General features: G+C 53.6%; 1 protein-coding gene across 2 annotated transcripts in view; it reads left to right on the forward strand.

Moving 5' to 3' along the window:
- The window catches only part of GFRA2 (GDNF family receptor alpha 2), an 84,179-nt gene that overhangs the window by 16,553 nt on the left and 46,810 nt on the right, over positions 1 to 20,816 (forward strand). For both annotated transcript variants that reach the window (XM_045985348.1, XM_045985339.1), the window contains exon 4: positions 15,556 to 15,910. In XM_045985348.1, the coding sequence (XP_045841304.1) occupies positions 15,556 to 15,910 (355 nt within the window). The remainder of the gene's footprint in view (positions 1 to 15,555; positions 15,911 to 20,816) is intronic.

Genomic DNA, 20,816 nt, shown 5'->3' on the forward strand with positions numbered 1-20,816 from the left:
TGTCCGTGACCCCATGAATACCACACCCCAGCTCGTCGCACGTGGGGAGGCAGAAGAGGATGGAACAGGCAAGAAAAATGTCTTCTTAGGGAAGGGAGAGACCGTTCAGGTGGAGAGAGGTGGTGGAAGGGTTCCGTTCTCCATTCTGAGGCTGAAGGGTCTGGGAGGCCCAGGCAATGGTTTCCCTCATAACCACGGAGAAAGAATAGGTGATGGCTGCCTCTGCTGGGCTGTGCATTCTTGGTGAGAGTGGGAAGCCTCCAAGGGGCTCCGCATCCCCCGAGGGCCTTACCAGGTGCTTGGGCCTGGAGCATGTTTATGCAAACATGTCTTTTCTGCAGCTGGAAAGGACTTAGAGATCACCTAGGCCCACTTCTTCTCCTGGCAGGAAAGGAAATGGAGACCCTGAGAACAGGGACAGACTGGACTGGGATTCAAGTCCTTGATACCAACCTGCCCAGGGTCTGTCTCAGGCAGGTGCCTCAAAGCCCTGGTTTCCTCTTACACGGCAATAAAAACACCTACCTTCTAGTGTTTTTGTTGGGACTAAATGAGATCCTGCAGGTAAATGCTTGACTCAGTGTGGGGATATTGCACTAAAATGTGTAGCTATTTAAAACTTATTCTGGAGTGGTTGGCCTGGAAGCTTGCATCTGGGAAATGGTTGCAAGCCTTTCAGTGACGTGAGGCGGCCTCCCACCCATGATAGGGCTTGGTGGGGGCTGGGGTGGGAGGTGACTGGGCAATTTTCACAGGACAGTGGGCCCTGGGGGCTCCTGCTGAGGCATCCTGGCCTTGGTGAGCCACACTTTGGAGGGGTGGGGACACATGGAGCCTAGTGAAATGTCTGGGCCTGGGAACTCTTGTGGGCTGGAGGAAGATGCAGTGGGTGGTGTCTGCCTCAGTTTGACCAGTAAGCCTCTGTGGTGGGGGGACCGTCTTGCCTGGATAGGGGCAGGAAAGGCCTAAGGATGTTTCGGGCTCCATTGGTCCCCTTTTTGGGTGCTTAGGAGTGGAGGGAACCCTTTCCCTGGCAAGAAGCCTGGCAGGTGGCGCCTGATAGAGAAGAGCCACCCTTCCCCTTGGTACCACAGCCCTCTCATGTGCTGGGGGCATGAGTGTGATCGAGGGTGTTGGTCTGTGTCTACACATCCACGCTTCTCGTATTCCTGTGGGTGCTTTGCACAGCGCCCGCTCCTAATACAAATCCACAGAAGATTCTGGAGAACTTGGTGGGCCTGCTAGAGCTAGTTTGCATCTTGGCCTTACCCTATCAGCTGGGTGACCCCAGGGTGGGGCACCTGATCCCTCTGACCCATCAAATGGAGCGGTTGGTGCCTGCCCTGCTGGGATTGGTGATGCGTGCACAGCTCTGCACGTGGTGTGGGGCCACCCTGGGTGAAGGCTGTGGGCGTCACTGCTGAGGGTGGGAGGGAGCTAATGGTTCCCGGGGGGTGTTAGACCGCACAAGGCATGTGGTGGAGAGGTCCAAGCAAGTCTGAGGGGCCTCTGCGTGCCACATCTTCAGAGTATCTGAGGCTTAGGGAAGGGAGGGATGCTCATAAGTGCTTCGTGGTGGGGGCGGCCTGTTGAGTAAGCATTGAGCTTGCTGTGTTCCAGATACTACATCAGACTTTGCTTTAGAGTGACATAGACTCGTGTCCCAGGCCCAGACATAGACCCCACTCTCTGGTGGGGTGAGCAGACACCCACTTAGACACCTGCTAGGAGGCTTATTGGTGGTGGTGGTGTAGACCAAGGGCCGTCCTGAGAGTTCAAGGAGCCTGGGTAAATCAGGGGCGGCTTGGAAGAGGACAGAGGGGTTCTGGGAACGCCATTCCTGGCAGCGTCATGGCTTAGAGGTCTGGCCCAGCTAGGGTGATGGAGGAACCACACACCTTCTGGGCCCCGTGGGCTCTGAGGACAGTGAAGAGAGACCCTTGTGTTAGAGGGGAGGTTGGCCTCTCTGGGGTCTCTGTGCTTGGGACTCCTGCCTTGGACTTCTCCAGGACGGGGCTCTGCATGACTGCCTGGCTCAGGGACCTGGGTCCCTGGGGAGGGGTCCAGGAGAGGGTCAGGTCCTAGGCTCCAGAGTCCGGCCTCTGTGAAGGACACCTCAGTGGCCAGAGTGGGAGCCTGGCTTGGCTCTGCCAGATGCCTCAGGAGGCTCCTTCCTTTCCCTGGCTCCTCTGAGTGGGTGCCTGAGTCTTTGTGCCCCCAGCCCCTCCTCCCCTCAGGTCGCTTAGCGGAGGCTGGCAAGAAAGGGCTTTACAGGCTGAGCCTCAGCGGGTTGGCTGGCGCCTCTCAGATGCCCCCCTCTGAGGCAGCCCCTGGGAGGAGGCCGTGGGGGAGGTTTGGGGACAGAAGGCAGGGGAGGAGCTGAGGAAGCAGGCAGCCTCTCTCCCTGCCCCCCTGCATGGTGGCTTAGGCGATAAACTGCTTATCCTCAGGTTGTCTCCCTGAGCAGAATGCAGAAGCGTGTTATTTAAATTTCAAAATCACATTCTTCTCCTAACAGCTGTCAGAGACTCTGAGTGTCAACGAAAATTGGGCTTTAGCTGCAGCTCTGCCACCTCTTACACCTCCCCTCTCCTGAAGAACTCATCGCCTGGCCAGGGAGAGAGGGTGTGGGGTGGCAGGACAGGGCCTGTGGGGACAGGGGAGGGGAGGCGATGGTGTGGATGGAGTCAGGTGCCCAGTGACTCCCGCTGTGCTGGTCAGCAGCTGGGAGAGACTGGGAGGAGGCAGGCTCCGCCATCAAGAGGGTGAGGTGTTTCCCCCTCCGTTCCCTTCCTGCTCTCTCCTATCAGTGCGGGTGACCTCAGCTCCTGTCAGTCGGGGGGAGGACTTGCTTGCCCTCAGGTGTGAGCAGGGTGTTGGTGACATCATGTTTTGTTGCCTTTGTGTCTAAAGAAGAAATTGCTATGAGAAAAAAGAAAGGAAGGAAGGAAGGAAGTAAAGAATTGGAGAGAACAAAGTTTAATCCCAAAGGAAGGCTTTTTAATGGTAGGATTTGAGATGTCATGGTTGGGGTGAGGTTTTTGGGGTGCAGACCTTCTCCCCCCTTTTTAAGGGGGCAGGGCAGAAAGAAAGGGAGAGAGAGAGTCCTAAGTCTCCACACCCAAGGCGGAGCCTGATGAGGGGCTCCATCTCATGACTGTGAGATCATGCCCTGAGCCAAAATCAAGAGTCAGACCCCTAACTGACTGAGCCACTCGGATGCCCCTCCTGGTACTTTTAAAATAATATCTCTTAGGGGCACCTACTTGCTTCTCCTCGGGTATGTAAGACAGGCTCTACCAGCAGTGGTGAGGAACGGGGGTGGGGGGAGTTCTGGGCTGGGTCGCTCAGCTTTTCAGAGCTCAGAGTCCTGAGATGATTCTACAAGATTCCACATACCCCCCGGCCCCCAAGCATGCTCTGGTTTAGCCATGAACCACATTCATCTTACTTATCCTGGTGTAAGGCAGGGTTTGGTTAACTGCCCTGGGACTGCCCCTTCCAACCATATCTGTTGAATTTTTTTTCCTTTTTTAAAATATTTCATTTTATTTTATTTTCCAAGATTCATTGTCATATCTGTTGATAGACTCCTTTAAGCCCAAAGCTGTGGAGAGAAAGGAATGGGTCTGAAGGGGGTCAGGTCAGAGTGTGTGGAGGCTGGTGTGTGTGTGTGTATGTTCTGTGAGCATGTTATGTGTTTGTGTGTGGAATGGTGTGTGTGTATAAGTTGGTGGGGGGGTGGTGGTGTGTGTGCAGGGTAGTGTGTGTGTGTGAGTTGGTGTGTGTGTATGTGTGGGGGGTGGTGTGTGTTGTGAGCATGTTATGTGTGTGTGTGGAGTGGTGTGTGTGAGTTGGGGTGTGTCTGTGAGGTGGTATGTGCATGTGGCATGTATGATATATGTGGGGGCCGTGTATGTGTGGCATGTGTTTGTGTGGAGTGGTATGTATACCTGAGGGTGTGCACATGTGGGGTGTGTGTGTGTGTCCTGAGAGGGAAAGTGGAGAGGGTTGATGTGGCCCTTCCCTCAGTGGAACAGTCACTGCCTTCAGCCCTCTTTCCTGCCTCCTAGGGGAGCCCTGGGAACACTGGTGCAGGGGTGAATACAGAGGGAAGGGATGGGAGATTTTCCCATTTGAAGATGGGAAGGCCATTTTCACGTGATCAACAAAAGTAATTAATGGACTAAACCTATATATGTGTGTTTTGGGGCTTCCTACAATCTGGAGGTTACATCATTGAACTCTGGATGCTTCCATCCCATCTCGCAGACGTGGGGTGTGTGTGAATTTATCCCTCAAACTCCAGAAGCATCCTGTGTGTGCTGTGCCCTGTTCTAGGGGCCGGGGGTATGTCAGCGAACAAGACAAGGGAGTCATTGCTTCTTATGGAGCTTATTTCAATTTGCCTGAGACAGAGAAAAACAGAAGACAAGCCAACAAACAAATGAAGAGCACCACCAACAAAAAGATGGTGATGAATGCCACTCAGGATTAAATAGGAGGCTGGGACAGAGGTGGCTGGTGGCCCTTCCCAATGGGGAGGGCCAAAATCGGGCTCCTAGGAAGGATCCAGCCATGGAATCTGGGGAATGGCAGAGGGCACATCTAGGGGAAGGTCCCAAGGACCTTCGGGAGGGTGGAGCCTGGAAAGGCGATGTGGCTGGGGCCCCGTGAGTGACGGGGAGGTGGGCATAGGTGCAGGTAGGGGCCAGCTCCCTGGGCTGCGGCCGGCAAGTTAAGGACTCTGGGTTTCATTTTAAGAGTGATGAGAAACGTTGGAGGATTTTAATCACTTGAGTAGCATAGTATGATTTCTACTCGGGAAAGCTTACTCCTGTGTTAGGGATAGTGGATCGTGGGGCAGGGAGGGGCACGGGCAGGGGAGGAAGCTGGCGAGCAGTTAGGGGCTGTTGCACTGGCTGGACTCCTAAGATAGGAGAGGGTGCGTGATCTGGGATCTGGCGTGGGACGGAGCCCAGGACAACTGGCGATTTAGGCTTGACCCGCGATGGTACTCCCACGTATTAGGATGGGGAACAGGGAAGGAGAGGTTGGGGGACAGTAACCTGGAGTCCTCCGTCGGCCACAGTAGGGTGGAGGTTCTAGTCAGACCTCTGCCTGAAAATGCCCAGTAGGCAGTTGGATGTAAGCCTGGAGTTCTGAGGGGAGATTGGGGTTTGAGGTGTTAGCATGTAGATGGTATTTAAAGCTGTGGACCCATGAGGTCACCTAGCGAGAGTGTGTGGACAGAGAGCAAGCGAGGCCAGGCTCTCCATGCAGGGGCGAAGAGCAAGCAAGGAAGCTGAGATGAGGGCTGATGGGGAAGGGGAAACCGAGTCAGGGGTGTGGGGGGAAGCCAAGAGAAGCTCAGGTCTCAAGTGGGAGGAAGGGGTCAGCTATGCCAAATGTAGCCAAGAGGTCAAGTCAGAGAAGTTTAGAGACATTTACATTTGGCAGCATAGAGGTCACTAATGACCTTGACCGGACATCCTGTCCTTAGTGGGGCCGTGGGTTGGAAGCTTGATTTGGGCAGGATGGAAGAGAGGATGTGAGGTATGGAGGTTCAAACAGCAGCAGTAGGTGGCTTTTTGGAACTCCTTGGTGAAGAAGGGCTTCTCATGGTGAGAGAAGTGTATTTCATAATTAGTAAAAAAATTTTAGCTTGTGGTTGGTGCTTCTCATCCTGCGTCCATCCATTCACCACAAATAAAAAATGCTGATGAAGGATTTAGGTGAATCGCATCACTATGAAATGCTTCAGTTTCGGTTTTTAATTGTTATAAATACAAAATTAAAGCTAACACACCACTGCAGGAATTGGTGTGAGTATGGTAAAAATTCTAGTTGGAAAAAAAAACCCCTTCCAAACTACATTTAAAAAGACACAGAGCCCCCGAAAGTGGCTGAAAAATTCCCTTCCAATGTGAAATAATGAAATTTTAATTTTTAATTGCTTAAAACACAAAATTAAGACTAATAAGGCTTTTGAAGAATGGGAAAGAATTCTGACAGTGGTTAAGATTTGACAAAATATAAAATGATATTCAAGAGCAATCGATTTTTGGAATTGATTTTCAGTGAATTTGCCATTCGTCAAATGGACTTTTGGTGGGTTGGCCTGCTTCCAAAAACACGGCCGACCCTGGAGGGTGCTGGGGTGGCTGCGTGTTGTGTGGGGCTGGGGATGAGGGGGAGATCCCAGGGAAGGCTGAGGATACGGGGGTGCCTGGGGACTGCTGCGGGTTTGAGGAGGGCAGCACCCACAGCGGCGGGGACACAGGTGGCGGTCCCACTGGATCCCTGGGCCTTGAGTAAGGCCAGACGGCTGGCAGGCGAGGCACTGGGACTGGCAAGGTCATCTCTTGGGGAAGCTGAGGTACCACTTCATGCAGATGGTATGGGGCTCCCGGCTGCCACTCTCAGTGGTGAGGAAGAGCCTGGAGTTCCCGCTCTCTTAGGCTTCTGGAGGAGACTGGGCACCCTTCTATCTTGTGGGGTGTGGTGTGTGGGGCTGGAGCAAGAGGTGTATGGGGTGAGTCTCTTTTGCAGGGCTATGTGACCGTGGAGAGATGGGAGGAGGGGAGATCTTTCCAGGTGGGGAACACATTCTTAAACAAGCATTTATGGCACGTGTGCCGTGTTCTGGAAACCGCGAGAGGACTTTTTATCTACCTTATCCTGTCTAATCATTAGCACTGTCCTATGTGCTGGCAGGCTGCACATTTTGCAGTGTTCACATTCTCATTTTGCAGATGAGGAAAATAAACGGAGTGCAGGAGGTAGGTCTGAGCTAGAGGCATAAAACAGCATGACTGACATGGAGGCCGCTTGCTGCCGTAGGACTAAATGAGGTGGCCTAGGTGGAGGGGACGCCAAAGAAGAGAATGGGCTCAGGACAGAGCTTCGGCACCATCATTCAGTGGACGCTGGGAAGGTGTGCACCACGTGGTGGTGGGAAGTCAGGGGTCCTGGGAATCAAGCCAAGAGCTTCAAAGAGAAGGACAACTATTCAACTGAGTCCAAATACTTAGGGACATAAGGGTGAACCGAGAGGCAGTCGACAAGGAGATACAGACAAAATACACTCTAAATAGGGCTGGATGGAAGACAGGACGGGTGGGGAGCTAGAGGGAGTGCACCTTCCCCACTGGGTTCCAGCCACCCACACCATCACCTCCACCCCCTCGGTCTCATGGGCCATCCATGCGCAGCTGCCCCTCAAGATCCACTCACTCCCAACGTTGGCATACTGAGCACCTGTACCTGTGGAGCACAGCTGGAGAAATGAACAAAAGCAACAAAGCCTCCTGCCCTCCTGGAGCTTACATGCCAGGATGAATGAGATTATAATGAAGTAACTAACGGAAACTTACCCTTGGCCCGAGGCTTGCTCTACAGGCTTAACCAGGGTCCCTGCCCATCTCTGCTCGGGGCTGGCTGGTGATTATGAGCAGGAGCTCTGGCCCAGCTGGGAGGCAGAGGACCTTGCTGGGCTACCAGCTAACAGAGTGAGGGTCACAGGTTACGCAACCTCTCTGAGCACTCCGGACTCATGTGTCCTCCTGCCGTTTCAACGTCTCCACTTGGACAGCTCGTAGGCATCTCACACTTCAAGTGAAAACATCATGATGTGTTTAGTTCTGCCCTCCTTCTCCCCTCCAGGTCTTTCCTGTTTCCCAAGTGATTCCACCATCCACCTGGTGCTCAGGCCCAACACCTAAGGGTTTTCCTGGATTTCTTTCTTCCTGTTCAGTGTCCAGCTCACCCTCTTGGTTTTTTCTCTGAGTTATATGCACAGTGGGCTCAGTGTTTGATGTCTTTGTAGTCACTACAGTACCCATGCTACCGCCTGTGGCTTCTCTTACTTGTGCTTCATTAAGGTAAACCTCAGCCCCTTTACCCTCCCTTTGGCCTGTGAACACACCAAGCTCAGGCCTGTCTTAGGACCTTTGCACCTGCTTTTCCTTTCGCTTGGGATTCTCTTACCCTAGATTTTTTTTTTTTTTTTTTTTTTTTTTGCATGTTTCACTCTTCCTGCCCACCATTCTCTCCCAGCTTGGATGTTGCATCCTAGGACAGGCCCTCCCAACCCCCATTTATTCTTTTTGGAATTCCCTTAGTTTATTTTCTTCACAGCACTTGTCAACACTTATTTATTTGTCCATATATATATATATATAGATACATATATAGATATATATATAGATACATATATAGATATCTATATATGTATCTATATATATATATTTACCAGTCTTTCACTAGACTGAAAGCCTCTGGAGAGAAGGGACTCTGTCTTCCCAGTTCACAGCTGGGTTTCTAGGGCATGGGGTCAATACCTGAAAATATTTGTTGACTGACAGCTGTGTGACTGACTGCCAGGCAACAGGGACCTGGGGTCTGGGCATGGAGGAAGCAGGTGCAGCTGTGAGCCCTAGGACTCATGAGCGCGTTTCTGCGAGTATACATGTTGGGTTTGCCTGGGGCCAGGGTGAACTCCTTCTAGCCTGATTCTAAATGAGGTGGGACAGGAGCTTCCGCACTCCCTGCACTCCCTTCCTCACTCCCTCATATCTTACTTGTGAGTGTGTGTGTGTGTGTGTGTGTGTATGGGGGGTGAGGGTAGGCAGGAGAATCACAAAATGTAGAAGTCCATACCTGTCATTTTCCAGGTGAGGTAGTAAGACCCAGAGAGGGCTGGGCTTTGTCTGGGGACTGACCTGTTGGGAGAGGCAGAGACAATCAGGCCTCGGACTCCTGCTCTAGTGGCAGAGCTGCAGAGTATGGCCCAGGGAGCCGGGGTGGGCTTGTGGCTGGACACCGCAGCCGGAAAGGAGATTAGGGGTAAGCAACAGGCTGGCAGTTTCCTGGAAGGCCAGAAGCAGAACAGAAGCTCCTGGTGCCCCGCTGGCTTGCAAGAATCACAGAGCGCCCTCCACACTCGCTCTTACGATTTCTGCTCCCACAGTGGGAGGCCTGTCGGCCCCTGGAAGGTCAGCCTTGATGCGCTTCCTGGTGGGGTTGGGGGGTGACCACAGAGGGCTGTCAGTGCTAGAGCGCGGGAAATCTGCAAAGTGCTTTGCCTTCTGCTGAGGGTGGGTTTGGTAAACGGTGTGTTGGGTCGGGAGTCTGTGTGTTTGAGGAGGGTGATGCCAGCCCAGCCCCTGCTCCAAGTCTGTGGTCCCGCAAGTTGGGAAGGCGGCCTCAGAATCACCGGGGAGCTTGCACAATCCAGATTCTTGGGCACCGTCGCAGAGCTCTTGATGGGGAGCCGTGGGGCCCATGCGTTTGCATGTAATGGGCACTTCGGGTGACTCCCAAATGCATGGAAGATGAAAAGCCTCAGCTGTCAATCAGTGACCTCCCTCCGACCGCGCACACAAGGCTGCTGGAATGGGAGATGGGCGAGGAATATACATTTTTATTTTATTTATTTATTTATTTACACATTTTTATTTTAATAGCAGTGCATTTTTAACACATAATAGAAGAGTCCAGAACTAACATAGATGTTATCATTTAGGATAAATCTGGGTAGGTATTAAAAAATGTAAATGGGGTGCCTGGGTGACTTAGTCAGTTAAGTGTCTGACTCTTGGTTTCCCCCCGGGTCATGATCTCAGGGTTGTCGAGCCTGGGGTGGGGCTCTGTGCTTGGTGTGGAATCTGCCTGAGATTCTCTCCCTCTCCCTCTGCCCCTCCCTGCTCCCTCTTGTAAGGGCACTTGCCCTCTCTCTAATAAATAAATAAATCTTCAAAACATTTAAAAAGTGAGTTAATTAAAGAATTTAAACATTTTACTTATGTATTAAGAGAGTTCTTTAAAGGAGAAATTAATTAAATCTTTGTATGTGTGGTACCGGTAGCGTGGTCAAAATGACAGAGGTGGACCAAGGCAGACTTGGCTCCTTACAAGGTCATACACTTATTTCGAGGATATTGGTTTTAAGCTCTAGGGACTGATGGTCATTGGCTCAGGGCAGCTCCCCAGGAGGAAGGAGGGGAGGCAGGTGAGGCTTGGCTGGGGTGAGGGAGCCCCTCCATGGTTGTTTCCCTGGCTCTGGCCTCAGGGGAGGATAGGGAGGGAGGGCTGGAAGAAGCCCGGGTGTGTCTCTCAGGGGCTGAAGCCCAGAGGCTGTGTTCACCAAGGCTTTGGAAAGTGCCAGGCCTGGTTCAGTTTCCCCTCGCTCTCTCTGGGGCAGCTGTTTCCCTTGACTCTTTGGTCCATCTGGGCTCCTCTCAGCAGGCCCAGGAGACCTGAATGTGTGTGGGGTAAGCAGAGTGAGTGTGCAGAGCAGGCTGGCCCAGGCCTATGTGCCTTTCTAGCTCCTGAGGCCTTCGCAGGTCCTGTGTGGTCTCTGCCAGGGTTGTGGGGGAGTGTGAGGGGAGGGGTAGCAGCGGCCTCCCTTTCCTACCCCTTGGACATTTCAGTCAAGGGGCTGAGCCCCACACTGGGGGAGGCTGGTGTTTGCAATCCAGCACTCCCTCCTTCCTCCCCCAGTGGTGGGAAGAGAAAACAGAAGCCTTCTGGAGCTGGGGAGAGGTGGCTCAGTGGTGGAGAGAGAGAGGCAGGGCGCGTGGGAAGGGGCTGTCTGGTCGGCCTGCCTGCCCTGGGAACGTGCCTCCTTGCTGGAAAGGAAAGCCGAGCCCAGGCCAGCCTCCGGGGTGTTCTCCACCAGGGCCAGTACCCTCTCCGGAAGGATTTGAAGGGGCCGTTCTCTACCAGGGTGGGCACCCACTCCGGGAGGGTCGGAAGGGGCCTCTTCCCCTCAAACTAGGCAATTGCTGTTACAGTTGCCACATTTATTGTTTTTTCTAGGAAATTTACCAAGTTTTGGCCCAGGGGTTTACATTTCCCACCCCCTAGCACAAGCTTTCACTATTCAAGCTCCAAATGGAAGGCACTGAGGCTGTAATTACTCCGGCATTAGCTCAGGAACACGCTGAGAGGAGCAGGAGCAGAGCACCTGGGGAACCTAAAAGCAGCCGCAGGCCTGAATTAGCTGCTGCTCCATGTGCTGAGTCGCTCTGCTCCTCTCAGGGGCCTTCGCAGTCCTTGCTCCCCTCCACCTCCGCCCCAGGCTGCTTTGCTGGCTCTTCCCTTCTGCCCGGCATCCTGACGGGTGCAGGGAACGTGGAAGCATAGCCTGGTTGGCGGGGGGAGAGAAGGCTTTGTAGACGGGGTACCCCCAGAACGGCCCTTGTGCAGACGGGTGTCCTTGGATCCTGGCCCTGGGCAGGATGGTGTGGCCTCAGCTCGGGGCGACTGCTTGGGAGGCCGCACCCCACTGTGGTCAAGCCCGTCTTCTGCTCTCCTGGGCCCCTCTTTCAGTCTCCATCTCCAGGTTCCTGAATTGCTGTCAGCTCCTCTCAGCTTTTGCCCAGCTCTTTGTTGACTCAGACCGGTACCTGCTTTGTATTCTTTTTGCTTCCTCTGACTCATCCTGTAGGTTCAGCTCAGATACCACTGCTTCCGTGGCCCCTGGTCTAGGCACGATGCTTTCCTCTCTGCTCCCACAGCACCCTGACTTCCCGGCGCACAGTTCAGGCCCTTTGTTTCCAGCTGGGTCTCTGAGGAACTCCTTGGCACACAGTAGGCCTTCAGAAAAGATTTGTTTATCCAGTGAGTGGGAAAACCAACCTTGATTCTCTTTCTGCTTTAATTCCCCTTTTGTTTTTATGAGAAGAGAGGGAAAGTTTCTCTTTCGGCCTTTGTGGGGCTGTTGTTGGCAGGGTGTTGGGGGAGGCCCTGTCTTTGTCCATCGTGCCCCGACTTCCACATCTGCACCCTTCTGGGCCACACTGATACTTGCTTACACTTGGTCTTATGTTGACCTCTATTGCTGACTCTGCGTCAGTTTGTCTTCTTTAATAACATTAGCCAACAACTTTTGAGTACTTGTTAGGAATTAAATATTGTTCTAGGTACATTTATTCTTTCACTTGTTAAATTTGTCTTCAACACCTACCATGCACCAGACATTGGGAAATATGGATACGGCAGTGAGTATAACCAGTAAAGCCCCTGCTTTTATGGAGTTTGTATTTGACACAAACAAATGACTAAGGAAGCATATACTGTGGTAGACAGTGATGAGTTGTGGGAAAAAGAGATCAGAGCAGGGGTAAGGGGAGTGGTTTCTTATTATGTATAGTGTGGTCCAGAAGGATTCACAGATAAGGTAGCATTTGAACAGAGACCTGAAAGAAATGAGGAAAGGTGATGGTGGAGAGCTTTCTAGGAGGAGGAAACAAGTGCAAAGGCCCTGAGGTCAGGGCACAGTCCAGGAAGAGCAAGTCCAGGAAGAGCATTCTGCCTTGTGGCTAGAATGGAGGACGTGACCAGGAGGAGTAGGAGGTGAGGTCATCTAGAACAGTGCAGGCTAACAGAAATATGAGTCACCTATATAATTCTGGGTTTTCTAGTAGCCGCATTAAAAAAGTAAAAAGAAGCAAGTAAAATTAATTTGGACAATATATTTGTTTAAGGTATTTCCAGAATATTATTGCTTTACTGTGTAGTCAAACTAAAAAATTATTAATGAAATGCTTTACATTATTATATATATTTTTTTCTTATCAAGTCTTAAAAACCTGTGGATATTTTCAAAATCTGGTGTGGACCTCTCATTTTGGGTTAGCCACATTTCAGGTTCCATGGCCACGTGTGGCTAGCAGCTACCATATTGGACAGCACAGATATAAAGCCTTGAAGGCCATACCCTGAGTGAGAAGGGAAGCCACTAGAAGCGTTGGGGTCCAGGAACATTATCTCTCTGCTTTGGATTCTAGAAGGTTCACTCCAAATGTGATGAGAAGATTGCTTTGAGGCAGGGAATGGGATGGGCACAAGGGCAGAGCAGGGAGATGAGGAACCGAAGCTCTTGCCAGCATGCGGTGAGGATGGCTTGTAGAGTGGTGGGAGCAGTTGCAGTGGTGAGAAATGCTTGCATTCTGCCTGTATTTTGGAGGTGAAACTGCCTGGTTTTTCAGACGTGGTGTGTGAATGTGAGAGGAGTTATGGATGTACTAAGATTTTCGCCTGAGCTACCGGGAGGGTGAGTTGTTTTCAGAGGGATGAGGAGGACTGGGCCTGGGGAACAGCCTCATGGGGAACACGTAGGTTTGATTAAGTTTGAGATGTGGGTGTCAGCCTTTCAGGTAGAGAGGGCAAGCAAGTAGTTGGACATACAGATCTGGGTTCTGGGGGGAGATCTGGGTGGGGACAAGCCATGAGGGTCCCAGGGAGTGGGCACACAGAGAGAAGAGGGGGCTGAACCCTAGAGGAGAGGGCCGAAGGCTGCTCAGGTGAGTACAGGAAGACCAGCAGAGAGGGGACGGATGTGAGGAAAGGGGGCCGGAGGGGGCCATTGGCTGTGTCTAGTGTCCTGATGGGCTGAGGAAGAGGAAGGCCCAGGATCCCTGACCACTGGCAAGAGTGGGAGGCCAATGCCAGGCTGCAGTGGGTCCAAGTGAGACCAGGAGGGGAGAAAGAGACTGTTGGTATGGACAACTCCTTTGAGGGGTTTTGCTTTCAAGGAAGCAGAAAAATAAGGTGGTACCTTAACGGTGGGTGTGGTGGTCACAAGGAGGCTTTTTTTCCCTTAAAGACCGGTGGTGTAAGAGCCGATGGGGATGATCTCACAGACAGGGCAAGTTTACCATGCAGGCAAGAGAAAAAAATGAGCTCATTCATGCTCACAGCAATGCTATGTGGGAGGTACTCTTTTGTAGACTGAGGCCAAGGAAGATTTAGTCACTTGTCCAAAGCCACAGAGCAGGGCTATGCGGACGCAGTGAAGATGGCTCAGGTCTAGAACACCCAGTCTTAACCACTATGCTACGCCATTCTGTCTCTTGGTTTCCTAGCTAGAGTTGTGAGCCCTTCGAGAGTTGGGACCAGCCCTTGCACATCTGTGTCTGACAGCACCGAGCAGAGAGAGGGCGTGCAGAGGGGGATGTGGTAGATCTTTAATGACCAGAGACCTGAGCACTAGGAATGCTGGAATGCTCAGGCACCTATGCTGGCCAGGACGGGGTGGGGGTTGTGTGGAGAGGGGCATGCTGTCAGCCTCCCTCACCCTGCGTCCTTCCCAACACCACAACAGGGGTGGTGCTAAGTATTGGCAAGACTTTATTGGGTGGATGCAGAACAAATGAAAAAGGTGCAGCTCACCCTTTTCCTTTTTCCTCACCCTGAAAGCTAAGCCGATGGTGTCCACAGTGCTGGCACGCCTGGGTCCCTGCTCTGGTTTACTCCCAGTGTGCTGGGTGATGCGAGCCAAGCCCTTGCCCACTTAGCACCTCAGTTTCCTCATCTGCGAAATCAAGAGGTAGGGTTAGGTGATCTGCCGTCTGGCTCTGTCCGAACATCTCAGGTGGGCACGCACGGACTGGATTCCCTCCTCCCTCCTCTGTCTGTCATTAGGATGGCCCAGAGGCCCTCTGTGGGTGGAGGTCGGCTGGCAGGGGAGGGGCAGCTGGTCCTTAGAAGAGCTGAGACCTGTGGGATAGGGTAGCCACCACAGAGCGAGCCTGGGAATTCCCGAGAATCCTGCTTCATGTCCGAGACGCTCCACTGCACGGGCAGTGATACCAAACTCAAGGGCGCGGCACCGATGCCGAAGTCACCATATCCAGCGTGCCTACCCTTTGGCTGGCTATGCACTCGGCCGTGTTATAGTCCGAGCTGGCCTTTAGCCTCTCCCTCGTCCCGCTGGACTCCCACCAGCACCATCCTTTGTAATGGTCCTCTGGACCAACTGGCCCCTGCAGCACCCCTGCCTTGGGGCCTTCTGAAACGTGTAGGGATAGTTTCAGTGGTCCTGGTGGTCCTGATGGTGGTGGTGGCTGCTGGAGATCACGTGATGGGAACTGTCCCTCCCTGAATGCCTGCAGGACCCCAACCAGAAGCCTGCTCAAATGTGCAGCTGCTGGATGCTTGGGGGCCTGGGGGCCCGTCCTGCCTCAGCTGCTGTTCGGTTGTACGGACTAGAGCCAGTCACTTTATTTTCTGTTACCTGCGTTTGTGAACAGGACTGCGAACCCCTAGTTGCTTGCCATTTTGGTTGTGATACTTTTTTTTTTTTTAAAGATTTTATTTATTTATTTGACAGAGAGCTAGAGAGAGAGCACAAGTAGGGGGAGAAGCAGGCAGAGGGAGAGGGAGAAGCAGGCTCTCTGCTGAGCAGAGAGCTCGATGCGGGGCTCGATCCCAGGATCCAGGGATCTTGACCTGAGCCGAAGGCAGAGGCTTAACCCACTGAGCCCCCCAGGTGCTCCTAGTTGTAAGTTTTAAACAAGAGAGAATGAACAGTCCTCATCAGAGCTCCCCACAGGTACAATTGCTCTGTACCAGGGGCTGTCGTAAGCGTGTGGTGGACCCCTTTAGTCATTCATTTGATTCTAGCTGCCTGTTAGGTGTCCCCACTTCACAGATGAGGAGACTGAGGCGAAGGGCATCATGACTGCTGGGAGGTGTCCCCAGGGAGCAGGTGGCTGTGGGCCTCCGTCCCCCGGCCGGCCTGTGACCTGCTCTCCCCTCCCCCTCCAGGGACAGGAGCAGACCCCGCGGTCAGTGCCAAGAGCAACCACTGCCTGGACGCCGCCAAGGCCTGCAACCTGAACGACAACTGCAAGAAGCTGCGCTCCTCCTACATCTCCATCTGCAACCGCGAGATCTCGCCCGCCGAGCGCTGCAACCGCCGCAAGTGCCACAAGGCCCTGCGCCAGTTCTTCGACCGTGTGCCCAGCGAGTACACCTACCGCATGCTCTTCTGCTCCTGCCAGGACCAGGCGTGCGCCGAGCGCCGCCGCCAGACCATCCTGCCCAGCTGCTCGTACGAGGACAAGGAGAAGCCCAACTGCCTGGACCTCCGCAGCGTCTGCCGGACGGACCACCTGTGCCGGTAAGCGCGCCGCCGCGGGTCGGGACTCCGCGCTTGGGCGACCCTGGGGACGCGGACTCGTGCAGACCAAACTGCCGGCCACTCATTCATTCGTTCATTCATTGGCGTGCGGGCTTGTGCTGTGTCTGCTGGCTCCGTGCTCAGCGCGTGCTTAGCACCGTGCGAAACCAAGGTGAACCAGCCAAGGAGCGTAGAATTTCAAATCAGACACCCCTAGAGCCTGGACTAAGGAGGCACCTTCAGTGATTTCGGTCCCACCTCTGAAGGGAGTCCCCACCTCATGTCCCCGGGATGTGGTGTGGCCATCAGGAAGGGGCTCTTCTACATCACAGATGTAGCTCCCTCCTAACGGCAGGCTGAGCCAGGCTGGTGTGGCCCTGGAGTGCGGGTCTGAGTCTGACTGCCCGGGTTTGACTTTCTGCTCCCTCGCTGTGTGACTGGGAGCAAGGTGTAAACCTTTCTCCTGTCGGCTCTCCTTCACCTGTAAACAGGACTAACAATGCCCATATCACAGGGTCCTTGCGAAGATTAGGTGATGGGATGTGTGCCCCAAGCTTCGCACAGAGCCTGGCTTAGAGGAAATGCTTAGTAAGTGTAGGTAGCCTAATGATGGGAAGGTTTTTTCGGTTGTCGTTCCGGTGAGTGGAAATGTGCTCCAGCACAGTTCTTCTGTCTTCTATGCTTGCTCTTAAGTGTTTATCTAGCTCCTGTTGCAACCAGCACTCCGTTCTCAGGGCCTGCAGAGGCGAACGTTGTGCTCTGAGAGAAACAGCCAGTCTGGAAGGGAGGATGGACAAGGCAGCTGTCCCAGTGCAAAGACGTGATGGCTGTAGGCTCTCCTATGAGCAGCATCAGGGAGGGACATCTGCCTCAGCCTGGGGCCCAGGGAAGGGGGTCTTGAGCTGAAACTTGAAAAATGAGAAGGAGGAAGCCCTGGAGTGTTGTTGGCTGGAAAAGCATGTGCAGAGGCTGTAGGGGAGAGCCTGGCCTTATGGGGCGCTGCAGATGGTGGGTGCACGCGGTGAGGGCAGTGGGCTGGGGAGGCCACAAGTGGGGCTGCTGGAGAAACAGAAGTTTGCTCACGATGTGCTGGACGCTGGTGTGCCGGCAGCTGTGGGAGCGGAGAGAAGCGTACCATTTCAGATATGATTGGTGAGTAGACTTGACAGGACTGGGTGAGTGGGTGAATGTTCGTTTCCTGGGGGCACAAGTCATTTCTGTTTTGTTTACGCCACACCTCATCCTACACAGAGAGCCTGGCACATGGTGAGCACTCCACAAACATCACTGGAATGGATAAATGAATGATGACCACCATGTTTCTTCATCAAGTAACTATGGGATGAAGGAGCCATTCAGTGTGTGTGTGTGGGGGGGGGCGGGGGTTGGATATGCAGCGTTTGTGGTGCCTAGAGGTCTGTTGCCATTCCCTTGGCTATGTTTGGGGGCATGCCTGGTAAAGCGGCTGGAGTGGAGAAGTGGGTTTGGGAGCTGTTGGACACCTCATTGGTGGTTAGAGCTCTAGCAGTGGGTGGAATGGTGCAGGGTGTGTTGTTGGAGCCGAAGAGGGAGTCTAGGCTGGAGAGGCCTGAAGATAAGAGAAGCCATTGGTGTGGATAGTGAGTCAGAGTTCTGCTGGACACACAGGTTCTTCAGGGAGGGACAGAGGATGGGGGGCTTGTGACAGGGAGGCTCACATGTAGAAGGACAGCCAGGGAAGAGTGGCCCAGATAGCAGAAGAGAAGGGGGTTCCTGAGGGAGGGAGTGACTGCGATGTGATGCCTCATGGTGTGTATGTGCATGTATGGTGTGAGTGGACTTGAGAGGGAGTGTCTGTGAGAGTGTGAGAGTTTAGGAAAGTGTATGTGTGTGGTATGTATGTGTGAGGGAGTGTGTGAATCTGTGTGAGTGAGTGAGTGTGTGAGTGGAGGGTAGAAGCCAGTTGTGGTTGGTCTGGCCTGGCAGGAGGCACAAGTGGAGTACTGAGGCAGAGGCTGCAGAGGGAAGGGAGGCCTCTTTGTACCAGGGGAGTGCGGGGGCCATGTTGGATGAAGGGGGGTTGCTGGCTGGCTTTGGAAAACAAGTTGTTGAGTCCGAGGCTCTGGAGAGCTGTGAAGGAGGTGGGCCTTTCTCTCTTGCTTCCTTAAAAAAATAGGCCTTATCACCTATAGACACTGATTGAGGCCATTTAAAACAAACTATGCAGGGCACTTGAGTGGCTCCGTCCATTTGGCTGCTATCTAGTGATTTGAGCTCAGGTCACGTCTCAGGGTCCTGGGATCAAGCCCACATCGGGCTCCGTGCTCAGCAGGGAGTTAGCCTGGGGATTCTTTCTCCCTTTCCCTCTCTCCCTCCCCCTGCTCACACACACACACACACTCTCTCTCTTTCCCTCTCTAAAATAAATAAATCAGGGGCGCCTGGGTGGCTCAGTGGATTAAAGCCTCTGCCTTCAGCTCAGGTCATGATCCCAGGGTCATGGGATTGAGCCCCGCATCGGGCTCTCTGTTCAGCGGGGAGCCTGCTTCCTCCTTTCTCTCTGCCTGCCTCTCTGCATACTTGTGATCTCTGTCTGTCATATAAATAAATAAAATCTTAAAATAAATAAATCAATCTTGAAAAAGAAAAGAAATGAAACTATGCATACAACAGGAGCATGGTTAGAAGAAGAAAGTGAGGGCCCTACCAAGGAGGTCAGGAGTGAATGCCGCCGGCCTAGTGGTCGCTGAACTGGGGCTCAGAGCCCGGTGGATTGGGATAGAGCAGGGCCTTGATGGGCCCCATGAGTCCCAAAACATGATGGAAAGGAGCATCGTGGTTCTCAGAAGGAGATGGATTCCCTTGTTCTAGGTGCTAACATGACCTGCCAGCGACCTCACACAGTGTATGTGCAGTGACAGATAGGCCAGGAAGGAGCTGGGCCTGGGAGGGAGCCAGAGCGCTGCTGAGTCTGAGCCCGGGAGCAACAGGCCAGTGACAGGCCAAGGCCCCCTGTGCCTGCTTATGGGCTGGGGAAACTGTGGCCAGTGGGCAAGTCCCCCGCAGCCGTCTCCAGGAGGAGTGGTAACAGAGGAGTCCCGGGACCCCCTTCATGAGTCCTCTGTTATGGAAGGACGACATGTGTGGCTCCCAGGGGTCTGCGGCCTTGCGTGAGAGGGGAGACTTTAGAGCAGGGTGATTTCAGGCTCACAGAAACTCTGGGTCCTTTGAAGAGCCAGAGGGGCTTTTCATTTGTTTTCCTAGGGGCGGGGGAAGCCAGGAACAAGAGTTTGGGGAGTAAGCCTCACATCATAGAAGCAGGGGCTGTTTCAACAGCCTTAAGCTTTGGGAGGGTCAGGAATGAGGCGTCCCTGGAACTAAAGCCTGATGGTGTCCGAGAGACACTGAGCCGGGTGGGGGAGACTGTGCTTCAGGACATAAACTGAGAGACAGCAGGCACCGTGGGACCCACGGACAGTGCAGTCTCTGCATGTTTGAACCGGGTCAAGGATATGTTATAGGTACTCCAGGGTGTGACAGGATGAGCTCCTGGTCTAGAACCAGGTCATTCCTCCACCCCTCCCTGCCCAGCCCCCAGCCGTGAATGGTTGTAAAGTGTGGTCCTGCGAGTGGAAGGACAGGGTCGGAGGAGGGCCTGGAACATTGTTCTGGTCTGGGCAGGCGTCCTCTGGGCAGCTTTACCGGTCAGCATCGAGGCTTGAGGCAGGGTGGGAATGGTGCCCTCGGGTGAGACAGAGTGATGGTGGTGGACAGAAGTGGTCGTCATGGACACCCTCAAGCTGCAGGATCTGCCCTTGATCTCCCGGGTGGTCCTGGATGGGCCGTTTCACGCCTTATGCCCTCCTTGTCTTTACTGATCACAGAGGGATGCTCACCTGTCTCCAGGGACCCCTCCAGGTCTGTGAGTCAGTCTGCTGGGGCAGCCTTCTCCCACTGCCTCTGCTGTTCTCGAGGTTCTATATCTGGAGAGATGAGCTCTCGGCACAAGAGGACACGGCAGAGACACCTCCTCGGGGCAGAGGATCTGGGAGGGCAGATTTGAAGGACTCAGGGGCAGGCCTGCAAGGAGAGGAGCTGATTGTTTTTCCAGGCACCTGCAAGCCTGACTTACTGACCCATGGACGCTTTCCCCATGTCCATGGAGGAGCCTAGGAGGGGATGGGTGACTTGGGGGGCGGCATGTAGAGAAGAGGCAGCCCAGGCTTCATTTTCCGCCATATCCAGGGAGGAGAACCCTCCTTTCCCTTCCTGGCACTGGGTCCTTTTAGGTTTGTGTCCTCCAGGGTGGACACAACAGGTGGCAATCTTTACCATGAAATGGGAGAGCCCAGTGCTGGGGTGTCTGGGTCAGGAAGTGGAGACTCCAAGCCTTCCTTTCCTGGATACGTTAATGGACAAAGCTGGCTTCGATGGGGGTCATGGGGAAGCTTCTTTGAGCTGACTCTTTGGGAATGAGACCCTTGCCTGGAGGCATCTCTCAGAACCTGCCCTGGGCTCCAGGGCTGTGCACCCAAGCCTGGCTGGCCCCCTTCACTGTATTGCCAAGGAACATGGGGGAGCAGGCCCAGCTATGCTGGGGGAACATTGGCCCAGCATTCCTGGGGGGCAGCTCTGCCAGAGCCCACCTCACCGGGCACTATGTTAAAGCAGGCCTGTTGGTCTGCTCTAGGGAGGCAGAGCCTCTACCCAGAGGCAGGCCTTGTCCCTCCCCAGGGTGATATTTAACAGACTTTGCTGTGCCGTCTTATGAAATGTCGGTAACCACAAGGCGTTGGGGTTTAAAGAAGCCTTTGGTTAAACAAGGACATCTCCTTGCAGGCCTGGCGGTAATGGGAGGCATTTCAGGGTCCTCCCTTGGTTCTTTGGACCAGGATCAGTGTGGAAGCTTCCTACTCTAACCAAGGTT

This window comes from Meles meles, chromosome 2, assembly GCF_922984935.1.
Source record: "Meles meles chromosome 2, mMelMel3.1 paternal haplotype, whole genome shotgun sequence".
NCBI lineage: Eukaryota > Metazoa > Chordata > Mammalia > Carnivora > Mustelidae > Meles > Meles meles.